Source organism: Manacus vitellinus, unplaced genomic scaffold (assembly GCF_001715985.3).
Source record: "Manacus vitellinus isolate BGI_N305 unplaced genomic scaffold, ASM171598v3 scaffold_59_pilon, whole genome shotgun sequence".
NCBI classification, from domain to species: Eukaryota; Metazoa; Chordata; class Aves; order Passeriformes; family Pipridae; genus Manacus; species Manacus vitellinus.
The window spans coordinates 1,225,041-1,245,561 of record NW_021940681.1 but is presented as its reverse complement, the minus strand read 5'-3'; the positions used below and the strand labels follow the sequence as shown (position 1 = coordinate 1,245,561).

The 20,521-nt window shown below is 39.5% G+C and overlaps 1 protein-coding gene and 1 long non-coding RNA gene across 2 annotated transcripts in view; one reads left to right on the top strand and one right to left on the bottom strand.

The window, feature by feature from the left end:
* LDLRAD3 (low density lipoprotein receptor class A domain containing 3) overlaps nt 1–17,301 on the top strand; it is a 75,561-nt gene extending 58,260 nt beyond the window's left edge. The window contains exons 4-5 of the mRNA XM_018082087.3: nt 10,580–10,925; nt 12,560–17,301. Of these exons, the coding sequence (XP_017937576.1) occupies nt 10,580–10,925; nt 12,560–12,824 (611 nt within the window). The 3' untranslated portion in view covers nt 12,825–17,301. The remainder of the gene's footprint in view (nt 1–10,579; nt 10,926–12,559) is intronic.
* On the bottom strand, nt 13,412–19,377 carry LOC108641273. The gene is made up of 3 exons (XR_001921887.2): nt 19,324–19,377; nt 18,470–18,561; nt 13,412–13,580 (listed from the first exon to the last, which is right to left on the bottom strand). It is a non-coding gene; the product is annotated as an uncharacterized LOC108641273 (long non-coding RNA).
* Nucleotides 19,378–20,521: the final 1,144 nt, after the last annotated feature.

Sequence of the window (20,521 nt, the reverse complement as noted above, 5' to 3'; positions counted from 1 at the left end):
ACATGCTTTTCATGTCAAGAATTGCACAATTCAGTATGACTAGTTCAGTCAGTCAGCCAGGGTCAAAGGGAAAATAAATGTTTCCACAATCTCTCTGGAAACAAAAAACAAGACTCCGTCTTCAACAAGAAGAAAATCTGGCACTCTCACATTCATTAGGCTGCGTTTGTCATTGCTGAATAAACAACCTTTCATCAAGTGCAACAATTTTCTTCATTCTGTAATTAAAGATATTTTTTGCTTAATTTATTTATATGAAAACTTGCTGAAGTTAAACCAAAATTTTTATAATGCCTATTTCAAAAAGAGGAATGAAGGTTCTGGATAAAGTCCCAAGTACTATAACATCTTGATTTATGTCTGAAATGTTATGCGGAGTCCATCCACAGAGGAAAGCTATCCAAGTGTCCTCTACACATTAGAGCAGATGAACTCCTTCTTCCTATATGAATGCACGGTTAGCTTCTAATGCTTATAGAATTTATAGATTTGTCAATGAAGTATGAACTCCTACTGAACTTAGCAGTAGAATGGGATCATACTAAATGTAAGATAAGATTCTTTAAAGGAGGAGCTCCATTCTCGTTATTAGAGAGTGTTTTTGGCCTTTTTTCCTGTTTATCTGAAGACAGGCTTGGTGAAGCCAAATTTGGGTTTTATGTGGTGTTTTGGGTTATTTGACTAGTAGGGATTAAAGTAGTGTTATTTCTTTCTGACTATAGGGCAGTATATACATTCAGGACTATCAGATGTCTCGGGGTACTTCCAAAGAGTCGTCTAGACCATTGTTAGCTCAAGAGGATTTGTTCCAGTGCTTCATTCTCCTTGCCACTTAGCAAGTTGCATCTGATACCACAGCTACAAGTGGGGATAGCAAGTTGTTGTGGTCCTTTGCCTTTAAGGGGTAAGAACTTCAGACTTAACCTGGATTGTAGATACTTAAAATTTGTAGGATTTTTTATATTCTTCGGAAAAACTTTGGGAAACTCTCCTGAGGACATAAAGGGTCCCTATGATAAAACCATCAGGGTGGTCAGGGTGACTGGAAATCTGAGGGCATGGAGGGATGTGGTGCTACTACTGTTTATTCACAGACAAAGGTAGCAACTCTAATTAATTAGACGTACGAAGTGAAGCTGTGATCTTCATGTTAGTAATTTGGGACACTTTCCTGCAGTGCTCAAAAGCCCTGTGTTTCTATTGTTAGAGCAGGTCTTGTTTTGATTGTCATTTCAAACTTCTGTATTTAAAAATATTAAAAGCTTCCTTGCAATGTTTTCTTCAGCCTAAACAAACCTCATACTTAAACCCCTTCTTGGTAGTTAGTGTCTTATGGACATCTGATAATTCATGTTGTTCTCCACCAAGCTCTGATTCATATTTGCTTTTTTTTCTAAGTGTGATGTCCCAGGCTGGATAAATACTTGAGCAGACACCTTGCTATAGCTGGATACTGTTGGGGTTGTATTTTTTACTGCCAGTTATTGGCTGACAATGTCTGCTGACACCAGAATACCTGTGATCCTGACCATCTCTGCTATTTTCAAGTGATTTTTAATTTTGATCCTGTCTAGCAGGGTTCATATGTTGCCTAACAGCGAGCTGAATAAGCATTCTCTGTCATTCAGATAGTTACTGAATAGTATCAGATTCAGACCAGAATCTTTTGGACTCCCCTGAAAAGCTTTCCATTTTCTAATGAGCCACTGGCAGCCACAGCCTTTGAATCTTTCCCACCCACTTAATATTTTCAGTGTCATATTTTCTGATCAAGTGAGATTTTTATCAGAGGATGAAAAGCACAAGTTTATCTTTTTCCTGGTGTTAATGCCTTCCAGATGCTTGTTAGTGTCCTGCTTATGTACACTAGCTTTCAAATGCAGCTTTTTTAATTTTTCTTCTCTTGACTTCATTTACTTTTCTGTTTTTCCTTCCCCTTCTCTTTCTCTGGCATTAGACAGTCTGTGTCTTGTGAACAGGAAGGCCAAATGGGGCTGTGCAATAGTTACTTTCACAACCAAGTGCTGTCTTCTCTGCTTTTGTGTTTTACGCTTTATATATATATATATATACACACATATATATATATAACGTTAAAGATTTAGAGTTTGATTTACAACCAAGTACAGTGTCTGTTAAGACCTCCCTGAAGGTATAACCTGAACACAGTGAAGCTGCTGAGGCCACTGTTTGGCAAGACTTTCTTGCTGTTTACTCTGAGTTTTTACAGCTTGCAGCTGGAAGGAAACATTAGTTTATATGTCAAACAATGGTACTGCAAAGTCAGAATAATAAGCAAAGCATCTCATGATGTAACTGCACAGATGCTTTCTCTGGTGCAACCAAGTATTGTGCTCCATCTTGGTTTGGACTGAACGTCTACCCAAATCCACTCAAATCCACTCCCATCTCCTTTTGCTTCCTAGAGCCAGGGGGTAGCCTACAGGCTCTTGCTGGAGTGGAGTTGCTACTGGTTTCTTCTATTTCTTCTCCTAAAAGCCATCATTGAAGGGGCACTGAGTAGGTATGAATGGATGATGTGAAATGTGACCCTAGGAAGGGGATTATGTGACCCGACAGGTCTTGTCTGTCTCTGCTGTTTTGATTCTTTTTTTTATTCAAGATCAGAACCTGCTCATGGTTTCTAAATTGTTAGTACACTATCTTGAACAAATAAGGCTATGTGTACTGTGTATCAGACAACATCTCTTCTTCACAATTCTAGAAAAAAAGTAGGATTGGTAATAGTAATATACTACAGGGCAAGGACTTTGTACTAGCACTTTTTTGAAAAATCAGAGCCATTAAAATACACTTGAATGATTAGACTAAATTTATAAACTAATTATAAACTTACACTATAGTATATCTCAATCACAGTTAAACAGTATTTCTTGCCAAGTATACCTGACTCTGCAGGCTCCATAAACCCTGCACTGCATCTCTTCAAGCCTTATTATTATTCTTGTGCACAAGCTGTCCATAGCACTAATCGGCATCCAGTAAAAAGTAATGTGCACGTTCTAGCTGAGTATGTGTCTCTTCTTACCAGCCTCCAGAATAATGCTATAAAAATGAAATTCGTCTGTCTGTCCTGTACAGCATCCCACATTCAGCTTTTTCCATTGAAATAACATGCATTTTTTTCAGGCATGTAGATCACTCAAGATAAACTGGTAACAGTTTTGCAATGTGTAACTTAGTTTCAGGGTTGATAGATGATAAAAACACAAGCATTTCATCTGCTGATTTTCATTTTAATTAGTTTACTTTTTGGTTTGATTTGTTGGGTTTCTCTGCCTCCTAGATATTCAAATGATTCTAAGGAATGTTAGTGGAGTATGCCATGGAAACTTGGATTCCAAACGCTCAGACTGGAATAGGAAAGGCAAAGGCACTCATGGCCTTTGAAAATTCTGTTTTCCTTCATACTTTTGACTTGAAGGTAGAGCATGCTTCTATGCTGGCAGGGAGCAGATACAACGTCCAGGCTCTTACCTACCTCAGAGCTCCAATTAACCTTTGCAGAAGACAGGACAGTGCATTTGCACAGAAATGTGCCAGTGCAGAAAATATACTTGGTATGCCATTAGTTAAAGAAGTGAAGATAAAGCTGATATTACAGAGTCACAGAATTGTTAGGGTTGGAAGGGACCTCTGGAGATCATCTAGTCCAAGGCAGGGTCACCTAGAGCAGGTGACAAAGAAATGTGTTCAGATGGATTTTGAATGTCTCCAGAGAGGGAGACTGCACAAACTCCCTGGGCAGCCTGTTCCAGTGCTCTGCCACCCTCAACATAAAGAAGGTTTTCCTCATGTTGAGGTCAAACTTCTTGTGCTTTAGTTTATGGCCATTACTATTTAAATATTGGAGACTGAGTATGTTTGAGTCTTGCTGGTTGAATTTCACAGTTTGGTTAACTTTTCCATTAAAACATTATTTTGTTCTAACTTTCAAGAGTATCCTATACTAGTCACTAATGGCATGCAGTGGATCACACAACCACCAAAGACACAAAGCCTGGACGTTTTATGCAGTTTATACTGTTTATGACTGGAACAAGGTGAGACTGCAATTTCTCTTGGGTGTTTAGGGGGAAGGAGTAGGCTATGGTACAAGATCAGCGGCTGTTATCTCCAGCTTAGGCACCTTGCTTGAACTGGGACTAGAGTCTGGGAGGTGTGTAGTTGTCATATGTCTTGGCAAGAGCACCAAGAGCATGTTAATGCTGTGAAGGTAATACTGTTGTTCTTTCTTTGAAGCACATTCTTGATTTATTTTATAAGCTTGGTCTACCAAAGAGCCTTTTAGTGGCTGCAACTTGAGATTTTCATTCTGCAGAGCAGGTTTGATGTAGTGGCTGGGAAGAGGCCAATAGTAGTGGAAGCCCCAGAGCTTTCAGGGCACCAGGCTCTTCCTGAGTGGCATCTTCCTGTCATAAAATGTTACGAGAAGTGTATAGTAACTAACTTCATGGCGGGGTCCTTGATGGTGGCTCTCCATTTACAAAGGAGAAAGGGGAGAAAAAAAGAAGTAACCGAACCTCTCTATTTAGAGAAGAAGACTTTATTATGAGAAGGTCTTTATTATGTTCTGCCTCTGCTCTGGGGCCTAGTGTTTGGCTGTGAATTAATTGAAGTACACCACTGTTCTTTTGGGCTATCACATGTCCAGTAAATGCTGCACAGATCAATGCTGGAGTGGTCCTGAATTACATTTGAGTAATACTTTAATTTCCTCCTTGGGCTCCATCCAGCTGCCAAACCTGGACCTTTTGTTTCTGTGCTTTATGGCAGATTTTGGCTTTGCAGGTTTTTACATTGCTGCCAAGTTAATTTAAGAACTTTAGTTGCCATGACTACTGCTAAGTATTTCTTAGTTCTCTGCTTATTTGCTCAGTTTGCTGCTTTCCTTTTCTTTGTGTGTGTGTGTGTGTGAAGTGCATGGAGTAATTATCCTACCCTGCAGAAGATAAAAAAGGATGGCATGTGAGAGGTGAGGCTCTTGATCTTCAGGCTGACTCAGCTGCTCTTTTGGAGCAGCTGCAAAGACTTGAAAGCGCAGCTCTTGTGGCGCATGGTCAGGATGAGGGGTTTAAGTGTGGGGAGGAAGGCACGGGTAATGCACTCGTTCTGATGCGCTGAATGAGACATGCTAGCACTGCTTCTAATTCTGCTGACTAATACTGTCCTGAGTTTTATCTTACTGGCTACTTGTATAGACTTATAACTATATATAGTTCCAAGTCTTAGCTTAGCTTTGCATTCTTGGGAACAATGGTCACCATCTTGCTGAGAGCCTCTAAAAGTGCATTATACAGAGAAATCCTGTTTCATTGCTTAAAGCTCAAGTTGTTACATTAATACCAATTGTGATTTTTTAAAAAATTATATACATGTGTGGGTAACAAGTTCTCCATATGAAGATGTCCTACTCTATTTATGCAGGCAAGGTCATGACTATATTTTCAGTCATCTGAAAGAATAGGCAAAGACAGAGCACCCACTGGTATTTAGAATTCTGATTAAGATTTGAAACACTTAGATTTTTGAGGAAAATGTAGTTCTTGTCAGTACAAAAGAGCTTGGGAGAATATCCTGAGAATCCAGGAACATCACTGTCTAGTTTTCAGGTGGGGATAGCAGGGCAAAGAGCCAGGCAGATGTGGAGAAAATGACCTGAGGGGTGACTTCAAAAACTGGCAATAGATCCATGCTTTGCTTCAACTTCTTAGATCAAAGACTGTTCTGATTGCTGTGGTTCTGGTCTGTGGGTATTAGGGGCACTCATAATTAGCAGAGAGTTAAACAGGGTATTTCAAGACAGGACATCTGTGCAGATACACATTGTCCAGATGTGAAGCCACTGCCATTATAGGCATACTTGGAAAGAACTTCATCCTGCTGCTTTCCCGGAAATTTTATCCATTTACCAAGTACCTGGTAAGCAAAGATGAATTCATATTGTATTCCTTTGGCCAATTCCCATAGATAAGGTCTCTTCAGTATGTGTAACACCTCTGTTAGTGAATCTCTCTTCCGTGCCTGAAACAGAGAAAGCCAAAGCAGAGCAAAACCACACTTGGAATGCGGTTGAAAACAAATCCTTGTCTGTGGTGTCTAAAGGAACTGTGAAACTTCTTTTGGAGGGGAACAATGGTAACCTAGCATGAAACTTCATGAAGTCAAGGTTCTGTGTTGTCTGAGATGGATCTTGTTTGTAATTGAGAAGGGCAATGGGGAAAAAACATAACTGGATTAGAAAGGACATCACTAGAATAAAGAGCATTCTGAGAGTTCAGGGCACAAAATCTGTGTAAGACTTGTTTTAGTGGGACATAAAATCATCAATGATGAGAAATATGAATTTTGGGAGACCGAGGATGCCCTAGGAACCTCAAGCACAAAAAGTAAATAATGTGCGGAGGCTCTGCCTGGTCTGTATTTGATTTTTGTTGTCTTTACCCTTCCAAGCTGCAGCTCTGCACTTTACCGGTTGGAATTTAAATGTGTTGTTACAGTAGCATCTTTGTTGGAGATGGACCGTGACTCGTGCTCATTAAGGCTACAGATGTCTGCTCAGATTATGTATTTCAAAAGCTTTTTCTCCAATGAACTGTGAAAAGCCAGGCTTGAGCAGAGGATTGTGAAAGATAAAATAATAGCCTCTCATCCCTGTGTCTGGCAGACTTAATGCAGTTATTCTCAGGTCTTTTATTAAACTTTGAGACAGCAGATTTGTTCACAGTCAATAAAATAGCACTCTGAGCACAACCCGTTACATTTCCTTTATCAGTCTTTTCTTAAATTATTCACAAAGCTTTTTACACTCCAAAAATCTCTAATCTGTGAATTCAGCATTTCCTGGATACTAGGATTTAATAGGCATAAGTGGCATTGATAAACTGTTTATATGTGGCACAATTAGAAAACAGATCTTCTTAAGGGGGGGAGGGAAGCATGAAAGAATAAATATTCCATGAATTTAAATTAAATTCGCTTGCCCACTCGCCTTTTTTGTGAATTTTGCACTTAGTAGCACAGCAGATGGAACTTTTTAAACCTGCCTGGATAATACCTGCTTCTCCTAGGAGAGGATAGCTGAATTATCAAGAAATTCAGTTCAGTTACTTCTGTAAACATTTGCTGAAAGTTACTAGAGCAGAGCTAAAGAGTCATGGCTTTTGTTTCCTTTAGTCGTGCATGTCCAGCTGAAAGTTTTAAGGTGTTTTCTGTGTCTCACTTTCTCCCTATACAGTGTGCATAAAATGGATAGAGGTTCCTCAGGCAGTCTCAGCTCAGTACCCCTCATTCCCTTACACACGTCTGTATATTTACCAGGCTCTACAAAAAACCAGAACGTTACCATGGAGCTGTAAGAAGTTATTTATTTCAACATGATCAGATCTTTAGTAAGATGAAGCAAAAACGTGATGTAAAAGCCTCTTGTATGCAAAACTGCCTCATAGTTCTGCTACTTCTGTTTTAGCTGTGCCACAGAGCAGTTTTCTTGTGAGAGCATTCCTTTGGAAGACTGTTAAGGGCAGTTCATTTCTTTGCCTCTGAGTGGACAGTGCCCTCTCCAGGGCTACAAGCCAAGCAGTGCTGATAGGCTCAGGTAATTTTACTTTCATCTTTTGCAGGTTTGGATTTACTGACTTTGCTAGAAAAGAGGTTGGTCTTTTGTAGTATAAACTATACCAGAGCAGAAGCTTGCAAGTATGCTTAAAATACTTGTAAGCATAGTTTGCTAAGGGAGCATAAGATTATGTCTTCTTGGACCAGAAGTCCCACCTATCATAAGGTCGTTATTGTGGTGGAATAAGACTGTTTCAATGATAGCTGAATCTCTCTAGGTAGAACTCCATCTTTGATATGGTCTATTCCTGTAAAGTTACAGATACTATCCATGTTTAGGGAACTGGATTCTTTGAATGGGGAGAGTTTCTCTGTGCAAATACTCAACACTGCCTGGGGCACAAGAAGGAGCACTTAGCAGATAAACTAGATTCTTCACAGGAAGAATCTCAGTACTCCTTGGTGCAACTTCATGTTAAAATCGCATGGGATAGAATTGGCTGGACTGGTAGAGATACTAATTCCAATCCCAAATGCATTTTTGCTGTTGGTCGGTTCAAAGAGCACCAGGCAGCACTATTCAAAACAGCACCTTCATGGCTCTGCTTCTGGTTCATCGATTTCCACACAGATCCGTAGGCATGCCCTTAGGTTGTTCTTGTTTTCAGAGAGACAGTGAACTAAATGGGAATACAAGGAATGGATCTAAAAACCTGAACAATAATAGTTACTGGTAAATAAATGATGTTTCATTAGCCACGGTAATCCCAATCTCCAAAACAGCATGTTAACTGCAAATTTACCCCAGATCTCTGCACAATATATGTGTGGTTGTTTTATGAAAAAGACTATAAAACCAGATAAAAGAGATGTCTTTCACACTGTCCTAAAGCTGGTCATCAGATCCCATCTGACTTTTGACAAAGTACTTCTTCAGCAGTCTGGTTAATCCATTTGGATTTATGGAATTGTTTGGTGCAGGACCTAGAAGATACTATCCCAAACAGGTAGATAACCTTTAAAGTTTAGAAAAGAAGTTTACATACTTCTCTCATTTTTCTTCCCTTTTAATAAGATGGAGATTATAAAGGGAAGGAACTGTGCTGCAGAATGATCCCATGGTAACTAATTAGATCTCATCAAGTCTGCAAAGGCATACTGGTTTCAGTCTTATGTCAGTGCACTGTAAACAGTGAGCCAAGGTGAATGGGAGTCTTGTGGTGTTTTACTGGGATGTCATAATATATTTACCTTCCTTGCACTAAAGACTGCAGGTAGTGGTATTCATCCATGGATCAGCCCTTGCAAATAAACTTGTTGATGTTTGCATAAAAATGATCTGCTTGTCATTATACTCCCTGTGCTGGCCCTTGTCTGTGATACGTGACCTGAATTCGTTTCTCAGCTGTTGAATTTAAGGGTGTATTAAAAGAGGCACACTAATATGTGATGAGCTGTAATTAAAATTACTAATGCATGTCAATTCCCTTCCTCCTTTCTGCTTTGATTTACATTCTTCATGCAGACTTTGTTCACTTTGCTGAGTGAGCCAGAGACCTACTGTTGACTGGTAACAGTGATTTCTGCTTTCTCTCCAGTACAGTTGCATGGAGAAATAAATTTAGTAAGGATCCTCCCTGAGGTGTTACACTAGGTATCAATCAAAGTCTGTGGCTTGCAGCTGTCCTGCAGAGCTTTGGTCTATGGTTATAGTGACATCATCAGTAAAACACATCTATTTGAGTGCTAGTTTTCAAAGTTGGTAGCAGGATTAATAATCACAGAATCATAGAATGGTTTGAATTGGAACGGACCTTAAGATCATCCTGTTCCAACCCTCTGTCATGAGCAGGGACACCTTCCACTGAACTAAGTTGCTCAAAGCCCCATCTAAACTGGCTTTGGATGAACCCTTCCAGGGATGGGCCATCCATAGCTTCTCTGGGCAACCTGTTCCAGTGTCTAAATATCTATGCTTTAAAATAGATATGTTTAAAGAATTTGCCATTTTATGTTGTATTATCTTGTTAACTAATGTGGAAGTTATTTTTAGTGATGCTGGAAATTGTGATTTGTTTAACCATGGAAGTGAACTACCAAAATCAAATATTGAGAGAGATAACTCTGAACAATGGGTGCTTGAGGAAAGCTCTTCTATTATGCTGGACACAGTCAATATTTATTTCATTATTCTGTTGCTAGAGAAATGGTTTAGTGACTCTTTTGCAATTCTGAATGACGAAAAAGCAGTTTTGGTTGATAGAGAAAAGAAAGGAAAATCAAGATTTACTGTCCCAGCCTTCTGCAGTAGGAAATTAAGAATTTGGATGGATCGTGCTCTTGTAATTGTGTGGATTTTGTGTTGGGTTGGTTTGGTTTGCTTTTTACTCAGCCTCTTGTTTTTCTTGAGGTCGAGGAATGTCAGAATAGCCTGTTTGAGTCCATAAGGAATTACAGCCTGCACAGAAATGGAAATTTTTGCCCAAAAAAGAAAATCTTACTCGAAGGCTGCATGACCTTGTGAACATGGGGCTGAAATGGTGTCAGGGGAATGTAAAGTAAAAAAAGTGGATATCAGTCCTTCTGCATCTCTGGTTCTAATGTGGTTTGTCAGGTGCAGCTGAGGTACTGTGGTTATGGCTTGAACAGGGTTTCTCACCTCTGGAAACAAAAGTTAATGACTGATAGGTAGGGATGGGGAGATGCTCCCACAATAGTGCACATACTTCCTGCTATGGTGTGTGCATTTTTTTCTTTCTCAGTTTGTCTCTGCCTAATAGTTTATGTGCTGGCACTTACTGTGAATGAGGATGGACTGAGGGACAGCCAGCCAGTCTCCTATTTGCATGCGTGTACTTTTAATAATCCAATCTTTCACAATCCAGACAAAAGAGGAAAACCTGCTTTTGTTGCACAGTGTGTTAGCAGGAAACACAACACAGGTCAAAAGCAGTTTTATATTGAAACAAATCTCAGGCTTCCTTTTCCTTTTGTCTTACAGAGGCAGGCAGCGGCCAAGACTACGTGACCTCAGAAAACCAGCTGCTTTACTACCCCAGTATTACCTATGCCATCATTGGTAGCTCTGTCATTTTTGTACTCGTGGTGGCCTTTCTTGCCTTGGTCCTGCACCACCAGCGGAAGCGCAACAATCTCATGACGCTGCCGGTGCATCGCCTGCAGCACCCTGTGCTTCTGTCCCGGCTGGTGGTCCTGGATCACCCACACCACTGCAGCGTCACCTACAACGTCAACAACGGGATACAGTACATGTCCAACCAGGCCTACCACAGGCCTGTGGACCTGGACTCCCCGCCATCCTACTCGGAGGCTGTGCTCGACCAAAGGTATGTACAGGAGGTAACTCTGTTTCACACTGGTGGTTACAGCTCTGTTAAGCTGTGCTGCTGCTCCCCACTTGTTCTTATTACTGCTTTTGACAGAATTCTGGTGTTGCACTTCTGTTGCATGCATAGGGTGAAATTTCAGGGTGAATTTGAGCTCCTCCTGCATCTGAAAAATTCGTGGTCCTCAGGTCCTTTTACTGTTACTGATATTGAAGGGATTTGAGGCAAACTTTAAATCAGGTTCTCTTAGCACATGTTGTTGGTAGTAGAGATTTTGAGAATGGTAGGAAAATGCAAAAGAATGTATCACTTGTCTAGTATTGATATCCTGTGCTAGTCTGGAGTCAAAACATGAAAACTGAATTTGGAGTTTTGCTAAAAAACCAGCTATGTTACAGGTCATAGCATTAAAAAAAACCCAATCCTGTTCATATACAGTAAGTATATGAGTGAGAGAGTTCTTCAATTCCTCTATAAAGAAATTGTATCATTCTTCTGCTCTGCACTACTTTACCAACAGAAGAAAAGAACGGGACTCTGAAATGTAAAGCACTGTTCTTATTTTAAATAGCTGAAAGTGCTTTGGAGTTTGGTGGGTGGGTGTGGTTTGGCTTATGACGTTTTTGGTTTTTTTGTAGTTATGACACTGGTTTTATTTGTAGGGAATTAACCCTCATTTTAATCTCTGTCTGTAAAGTCTTTCCCAACAAAAATCCTAGACTGACATCCTCCCTACATAAAAAGGGTATGGTACAAACTTTAATGATCCAGATTGTTCACTATCACCACATTGGTGTTTTTTAGTATGAACTGTGAGATCTAAGAATAATAAATTTACATTCCTATTCTCTGTTTCCTTTGGCTGCAGAACTCTTGTCTTAATGTTGACTTTCATAATAATTATTTCTTTTCATTAGTAAGGACAACTAAATGAGCAGCTGTCCAGCCTGTAATCATTTCTCACCTGAGCTGATACAAACCATCAGCAATTTCAGAGCTAATTGCTCCCAGGACCTGTTATCAATCTGCTCAACCCTTCAGTCCCTTTATTTGTTTGCTATCAGAACCACAGAACAGTTTTCCTGAATGCAGTACTCATCTTGTCTGTGGCTACTTAGCAGTCGCTCTGTATGTGGTCTCACGACAGCAAAAGTGATTTGTCAGTGTGGAGAATTCAGTTTGTTATTTATTCATAGTCTCTAAGCCATTAATCTCTGTCACTTAATGGAGGTTTCCTGGGAGCTTAAGTCTTGTGTTCACATCATTATCTGTAGGTGTAAATCCACCACTTACGATATTTCTTTCAAAGTGCTTTCTCTGGTGTAAATATTATACAGAAAAATTTTTTACCTCTTGCAGCTGTCTTTGAGCCAGCTTTGTTGGAGGTCCTAACTCAGAGTGTGGATTGTTAAGCAGGATGTAATTAGTTATGTTGCACCTTGACCAGAAATCTGGGTTCCCAGGGACGATGTGGATATTTTGAAATTACCTACAGGCAGGTCTGAGATCTCCTCATATGTGTCATAATTAAAAAACTAAGAAATACTGTTTGGTTTTTTCATAATTGGAATACTATGTGCTGTCTTCTGTACCACTGTTTTCAGTAACTTCTTACTCTGTTGTGTATCTTACAGCAGACCACCTTGGTTTGACCTTCCTCCACCACCTTATTGTTCTGAATCTGAATCCCCTAATCAACCAGATCTTCCTCCTTACCGATCTCGGACAGGAAGCTTGGCCAGCACAGACACCCCCAGGGCAGAAAGTCCTCTGGGCACATCCAACAGTGGATGGACAAGAGACATCCATGGCAGCATGGATGGCCACAGAACTCTTCTTGGGAGGACAGTAGATCAGAGCGATTCTCTGGTCAACCACGTCGCTGAAAGAGAAGTGTAACTGCTCCAGTATTTGGGACGGGCAGGAAGGCTTTTACTGTGTCTGTATGAGTTAGTCTGCAGTGGCTAATAGGTTTCAGGGGGACATGTGCCTGAATGATGACTTGATTTGAATTCACACTAAGTTAGTATTTGAATTCAGCATTTTGGACTCATCAAGTATAGAGGGCTAAACCTGGAGTCACATCAACTCTCCATAATATTTCTGTGAGCAGGTTCTGGTTCAGACAAATAAGAGAAACATCAGTACTGTGTCAAAAGAACTGATGTGATGTATTTATTGGACTGCTTACTGTATATGAATGTATATATGTATGTGTATAATATATACAGAAGTTCCACACAAGAACTGTGCCAGAAGGACTCTTGTTTTCAAACTGCCTCCCATCTTGTCAGCATGTGAGCTGTTTCTTCTTACTGCCTGGTGCCAACTGGTGGTCAATGAAGCACGAGAAGCAGTCGTTCTGCTTGGAGATCTGATGCCCAATGCCAGCCCCCTGGCAGTGCTCAAATTGCAGATGTCCTACTTGACCCCTCTCTTCATGGCCTGGAACATTCTCACCATGAAGGAGTTTTAAGCTTGTAAGGATGCAACAACTGTATCTGAGCAAAACAAGGTTTTTTTCACAGATGCTAATATCTAGGCCAGATTTGCATGGGTTGTCTCAGCAACACCACAAAGGTTTATCTGTCAGACTTCAAGGCTGAGTACAGAGGCACTGAAGCTTCTCAAAAATGCAGCTCAAGACTTCTTTTTCTGTGTGGAAAAACAACATTACTCCATGTATTCCCTCTTAAAAAAAAACCCAACCCACAACTAAATAACAAAACAAAGAAAACATCCGAATTATTAAAGCTAAATCTTCAACACCAAAACCAGTCTGAGGCAAACACCCAGCACAGAAAGCTTTAAGTTCAATGGCTAGTTTGTTATATCGGTAAAATATCTGAAAGTAGGTCACATGGTGGAAGGTGTTAGGCTTGTTGTCCCTGTCTTTAGTGTGTGTAAGTACATGCATGGATATACATGTGTAATACTATGTGTAGGTATGTATGTAGTGCATCACATAGGTTTAGTTCTGCTGCTCCACAAGAACTCTAGATGTCAAAGTTTCATTTTTGATGATCTCATTTTTTATGGAGATTGCATTATTCATGTTCGTTTGGTTGAAATTCTAACTTCTGCAGAAAACGAGGATTATTTATGTCTTTTTGTCCTAACTCTTGAATGATCTCCTGTCGAGTGTGTTTCAGTGCACCTTATTGAAATCACCCATGTGAAAGCATCTCAGAGGTAAGGGTATTCAGAGTGGTAAGAGGGAAGAAGCCATGAGTTTAAATGCCACTGCAGTGCTGTGCTTGTGCTCCATATACAGAAAACAATGCAGTGTCTTCCTCTTGTCCAGGCGGAAATTTGCCATGAAAAATTATTTGTGTTTGTCTATCCTGCATTTCCCACTCCTTCTATGCAAAAGAACCGTGCCATTAAGCAGCCTTTGCTGTTCCAAGGAAATGAAGGAAGCAGACTGCCCACACCTCTTGCTTTCTTCTTCCCATCTTTCTAAGGTAACTTCTTTCACCCAAAAGTTACATGTTCAGAACCCAAGAATTTTTGAGCTGGAGTGTAGTACATAACTACTGCCATGTTATGTAAGAGGCAGGGGCTGGGTAGATTTACAAGCACAGGTACCAGGACTGAGATGATGTGAAGGGAAGTATTGGAGAATTGTAATGGTGATGGGCTTGGCTGACTTTGGAAGCAGATTAATGGCAGCCTGTCTTGATGTCTTGTTGAAGTTGTTGCTCCTAGGTTCTTGTAATGTAATGTACAAGGTTGGGTAAGATTTCATCCTTGCTGGGAACTCAAGCATTTAATTATGCTGCTCTTCACCAAGCAAGATTTGGCTTATTAATGACTCCATCCAACATTGTAGGCAGACTGTTGTCATTGTCACATAGCAGACAGTTATTCTTTATTTTACAGGTACATCAAACTCAGGTACATGAATAGTTAATAGTACAGGCAGGTGTAGGGATGTCTCCTGTGACTACTGGGCCCTGCTGTCCCTCTTGCCTTTCATTAAGATTATGTTTGGCCTTTGTAAGACAGATATATCAGAATGAGGTATCAGAATTAACCTTGGATGTTCTTCAATTGCAATTTTAAAAACTTTATATTGGACTTGAAAACATGCCATTGAAGAGTTTGCAGTAGTTTCATTGGAATTAGATATCTTTTTTATTTTAAAGGTGCCTAAGGCTGTATTAATGAAACTAAATCATTGTGTCCAGTATCCCTCAAACAAGCCTTCCATGGGGAATTACATTTCACCATGTGTATTCTAAGACACCACTGTGTGTTCAAACCAAATATTTTGTGCCTATGGCATCTGAAAAACATTGCCTTGCATTGCTAAGAAGTGGGAAAAGAGTGAATATAGCTTGCTTCTCTGCCTTCTGTGTCAGTCACTTTTATATATGTACAAATATATATATTAAAAATACTCTTTCAGGTTGTATATATTCATGTAACTTTTGCATTAAGATAGTCCATTTGGACTTTACAGAGAAAAAAGAAAAGAAAAAAACATTCTAAATGGTGTGACATTTTCCCTTCTAGCTAAGGGAGTATTTATCTTTGTATAGGAATCTTCTAGTTTTTGAGAACACAAGTTATAAAAGGAGATCGTGCCTTTCTGTTTGAATGTTGATTTGGGAGGCTGTTATCTACATTTCTGGGTGTTGTTACATATCATTGTCTAGAGATCCAAAAAGAGCAACAAATCTTGTCTTCCTCTTCATTATTATTCATGGGGACCACTGAACTTTGAGGATGACAGAAGTTCAGTACCTTGCTCCAAAAAGACATGCTAAAACTTGGGGTGCTTGGTCTTACTCCAGTTTTCTGGTTTGCAGAACAGGTTTGCTAGCTGGTTGCTCTGGAAATTGCTGTAGTATTATACAGGAGTTGTTTATGATATGTCACTTTTAGTAGTGTTAATACAGCATTACGCTGCACTAATCAGTGGAATCTTTGGGAAATCTGCTGATTAAATTAAATATTTCATTGACAATCAGTAGCTTTTCAGCATTTAGGCTGAAGTTAAATGTTCATCCAATACCACATGGTAGGATTTCTTTTCAATAGTGGGTAAAATTGGAATTGATCATCCTATTGTTTGCAGTTGCTCTTAACCTTTTAGTTTGAGGTTAGTTGTCCAACAGCTTTCTTTTCTACTTAATATTTAAACAAGTGGATGTTGTTTCAAAGACCCATTCTTACAAAAGTAAAATCAATTAAAGTTTTCTTCCAGAACCAAATTCTGTTTCCACATCTGTACTGAATGGTGTCCAGTATTGAGTAGTCCTTCTCAGCACAGCTGTTAATGTATTTGAACAAAAGTATTTGAAGAAATGACTACTTGAGGTAAATAAAGAAATGTGGATTAGCCTGTTGGAAATAAGGTTATTTAAAACAAACAAGTAAATAAATTTCAGGAGTTTTGAGTGTCTGTAACCTCTGCTGAAATCAGTGCTGTGTATTTAAAATTAGGCCATTAATGTTTCTGCTTGATAGTAATCTGAAATTCCTTGTTAGGCAAATTACTATTTACCTCTGGTATTGGAAATGGAAAACTGACAGTAATGCTCTTAAAAGAGAGCCTGTGAATAATTTCCTTGGCTCTTCTCTGCAGTGACATACACAACAATACTGACTGCATTGCAATTTTTAAATAACTCTGCATTCATTCTTACTTTCTTTTTAAGTCAAATCAGTTTTATTTACACCACTTCACTTTGATACAGCTAATAGGGCCCTTGTGATAGATTTAGAAACTGAGTGGAGGAAAGAGATGACTCTTATTTTAATTAATGCTGCAGCTTGTTAATCTTGTGCTCTTTACTTTTTAGACATCTTAGGAAAGACAAGTGGTTTTAGCAGATAAGAAAAACTATTAATGATGAAAAGGATGGAGGGACACTGATTCTGATTTTTAATGAATATTTAAAAATGTATAAATGAAGGAAAAATTTAATGCTGTATTTTTAATGTGGTGATCAGATGACAAGTACTGTCTTTAACTGTTGCTTATTGGAAGTTACTTTGCATATAATGTCTGTAATTAAAACTGTAAGACAAGGGCTTTTCTTGCAGTTCCTAATAGATCTGAAGTATTTTTTTATTAACACAAGGTTATATTACACCCATGGACTAAAATATGGACTGCAGGAAGAATTTGAATACTGTGCTGGATTCTGCCTTAATGTATCCCAGTACAGGACAGTGGCCTTCATTTGTCCTTTTTTTTTTTTCTTTCTGATTTGAGGGGCTTTGTCAACTTGAAATGGAGAAGTTATCTAAACTCTTTAAGGGAAGTTGTATGTTGAAACATAACCTTGTCTTAAACTTTTGTAAACTGGAAATCTTCAAAAATGTATTCTGTATTCCTGAATAAAATTGGTGTTTTAATACTGTTCACAAGTGAGCATGTCCCCTCATGAAGCCTCAGTTGTTTTAGTTTATAGCCTCCTACGTGAGGCTTCTTACAACTTCTTTTGCATTCCATTTTAAGTTTTGCTAAATCTTTGTGGGTTTTAAATATGTTCTTAAAACGAAAGTATGTGGGAAACCCACATGTACCTGCGTGTATAAAAATATATTATACAAATGAAAATCGCTTAATTTCATAATTTCTCATTTTGCTGTTCTGTTTGTACTACCAATGATAAGGCATCTGAACCAGTTGTGCTTTGTTGTCTGCTTTGTTGCAAAGCTCTAGAGGCTTCAGCAGAGATTTGTGCTCTGTGCTGTGTACAGATTTACTAACACAGCCAAAGGGCCTTCAGCATTCACTTCTGCCTGCCACTTTCCCACCACTTACGTTCCCAGCACAGCGTCTCTGTTTGTCTCCAGGTCCGTGATCCACGTGTCAGACGTGTGAGCCAGATTCAAGTTGAGATGCTCTGTGGAGGCAGCGTGTCTGGCTGCAGTCCCATGTCAGGACTCTTTCCCTGGCAGGTGCTGGTGCAGGCACCACCACTATCATGGGAACTGTCCAGCCTCATGAAGTCCAGGCCCACTTGACATCTGGATCGTAGCCACTCTTTTTATCAAAGTCACTCAAAGGACTATTGTTAACAAGTACCCCTTATGTTATGAAGTTACTTTAACAGACTAAGGAGAACAGATTCAAATGTTACATCTAAATATTTGCATCTATATGAGAGGTTGGGTTGACATATTTTTCTTCCATGACTATTCTCCACTTGCTACCTTTGTAAAGGCACGCCAGTGTTACCATTATCCTCACTAATTAAATCACATGCCTTCGCCCAGATTCTCAGATGGTAACCTTTGATGCTGGCAAACTGCCCCAAAATAGCTGTGGATCCAGAATTCACACCAGCAGCACAGGGGAGATGGAGCTGTTGAGGCTGTCATAATGGGCTCTTTGCAGGGGAGGGAATGCTGGGGTCTCAGAGCTGGCTCATTCAGTCACATCCCAGCAAGAGCTATGCTTGAGAAATGTTGATTCAGAAGACAGCTGCTTATAAAAATAAATACCATACTCTCCAGCTAAGCTCCCTGATTAATCTTTTTTATTCTCTCTTCTTTGATTTGTTTAAAGATCTTAATTTTTATACCTTAAAAATTAAATAGGCAGCAGTGGTTTCTGAGTGCGGCTTCTTTTCTTGCTGGTTCGTAAGCAGTCTCTTGATCAGTCAGCCTCAGTTATCTGTTGGAGAGAGAAATAAGCAGCTTTTTACTGTTTGGAGAGCTGTAGTCCAAAATGATGTGCTGTTATTAATTGAAAACAAGACATCTTCATGTGGAAATTCACAGTTCTGCTTTTCAAAGTGAAGTTGATGGTATGCATATTGCATAAAGCACTTTGGAAAAGTACTGGATTGATCTCTCTAGGGAATTAACTTTTCTGTTTATCTGCCAAACAGACTGTGAATAGATAAACTGAAACATGATTCTCTGCTTCCCAAAATCCCAGTGGTATTCCTTACAGCCTTATTGAGGGGACCACTGGAGAAGAGGTAGAGCAGTTTTGGGGCTGGTCACACCCTTAGCATTTCTGAAGGAATGGGTACTAAGTGTTTCAGCAGTGCAGTTGCTTTGGTGCTGTATACCATGCAGAAGACCCCTATTCACTGAGAACTGATTTGGGACCATCACTTCCTGTATGCTTCCAACAGCCACTCTACAGGTGGCTTTGTTTTTTGTTTTCCTAGTAGCTCTTACCTAAGGTTAATTCCTATCAGTTACCCTGAAGTAAAACCTTTCATATCTTGTTATTTGATACCACAACCTGTAACTCCTTCAGATTTAAACCACTATCATTTCTTAGCACAAAAGTACAAGAACCTTCACCTGTGTAAGAACAACAGGAGTAACAGCTCAGCTTCACCCAAACCCACTCACTTCTGGAGGAACACCCTGGCCACATCAGTTTGACTGAATGAATCTTAGTTACATTTATTTGGAATACCTGCCATTTCCTTGACAGATGGGAGTCATGTTTGCAGCACAGTGATGAAGTATGATGTTGTGTTTGACAGAGTAGATTTTTCTTCTCATTTGTTTGTGACAGAGTTACCTTAGTAAACACTCTTTGCCCAACACTGCATCCAAGGTAGCACTAGCTTGCAGAGTGTATGGGATACAGGGAGGACAGCAAGGTTGGCTGTTTGAGATATATATATGTGGGGGGGGGGGGGTGTATATGTGTGTATATATATATGTATATAAAAAACTCCTTTGGAGATTTCTTAAGTGTTCCAGCTCTTTTACCTGAATAAGAAGTATTTAAATGCTGCACAATGAGTGCCTTTGCAGACTAAGGAAATATGGTTGATATTTGGCTGCTCTTTTGCTAATTTCTGTTTACTGAGATATTGTGCAAAGTCAAGACCAAAAATTCTCCATGCATCTGTTGCTGTATTTATTGTTCTCCCTTGGCAGCCTGTGCAGAGCAGAGGAGTTAGCAGAAGCAAGGAATTACCCCAAGTGAATTTGGAGAGTGCTTTGCTTCAGGAGTAAAGGAGCTGGCTTACATATCCGTTTTCAAGGTGTCGTGTTAGATATGCTGGTTGAGCATGGATTACATAAAATAAAATCATACCTGAGCTTCTACAGTGGAAAAAAAAAAAAAGCCACAAAAAGATGCAGCAGATCTTCATCAGCAAAGCCAATCTCTGGAGCTGACTGCAGGTCAGGGTTAGAAATTCACATAGAAATGCACCGTAAGCCCAAGTGAAGCTGGAAGTGCAGCACTCACAGTAGAAGGGGTTTGGTAAAATGAATTGGTCTGTCTGGTATCTGTTACCTGAAATATGTGAAAATCATTCTAGACCAATTGTCAGCTTCCTTCAGGAAGCTAAATAGAAATCCTTTGGCTGCTTTGTTGAAGTCATGTTTCTCAAGTACTTTTTCTTTTTTCTTTTTACTGTTACTCTTGTTACTCTTTCTTCTTTCTTTTTATCTGTTATTAAGGTTGGGAGGACGATTTGCAGTGTTTTTTAAGTAGGGGGTACCTGAGACAGGGAGAAACATAAAGATGAGTTTCAGGAATAACAGAACCTGCATCTTCCAAGATCCAGCTTCCTGACCACTGAGTAGTGCTGTCTTATCTATACATTTGTGATCTTTCAAATCCATTCAATTTAAAAGAAGATTTTTTGCAGATT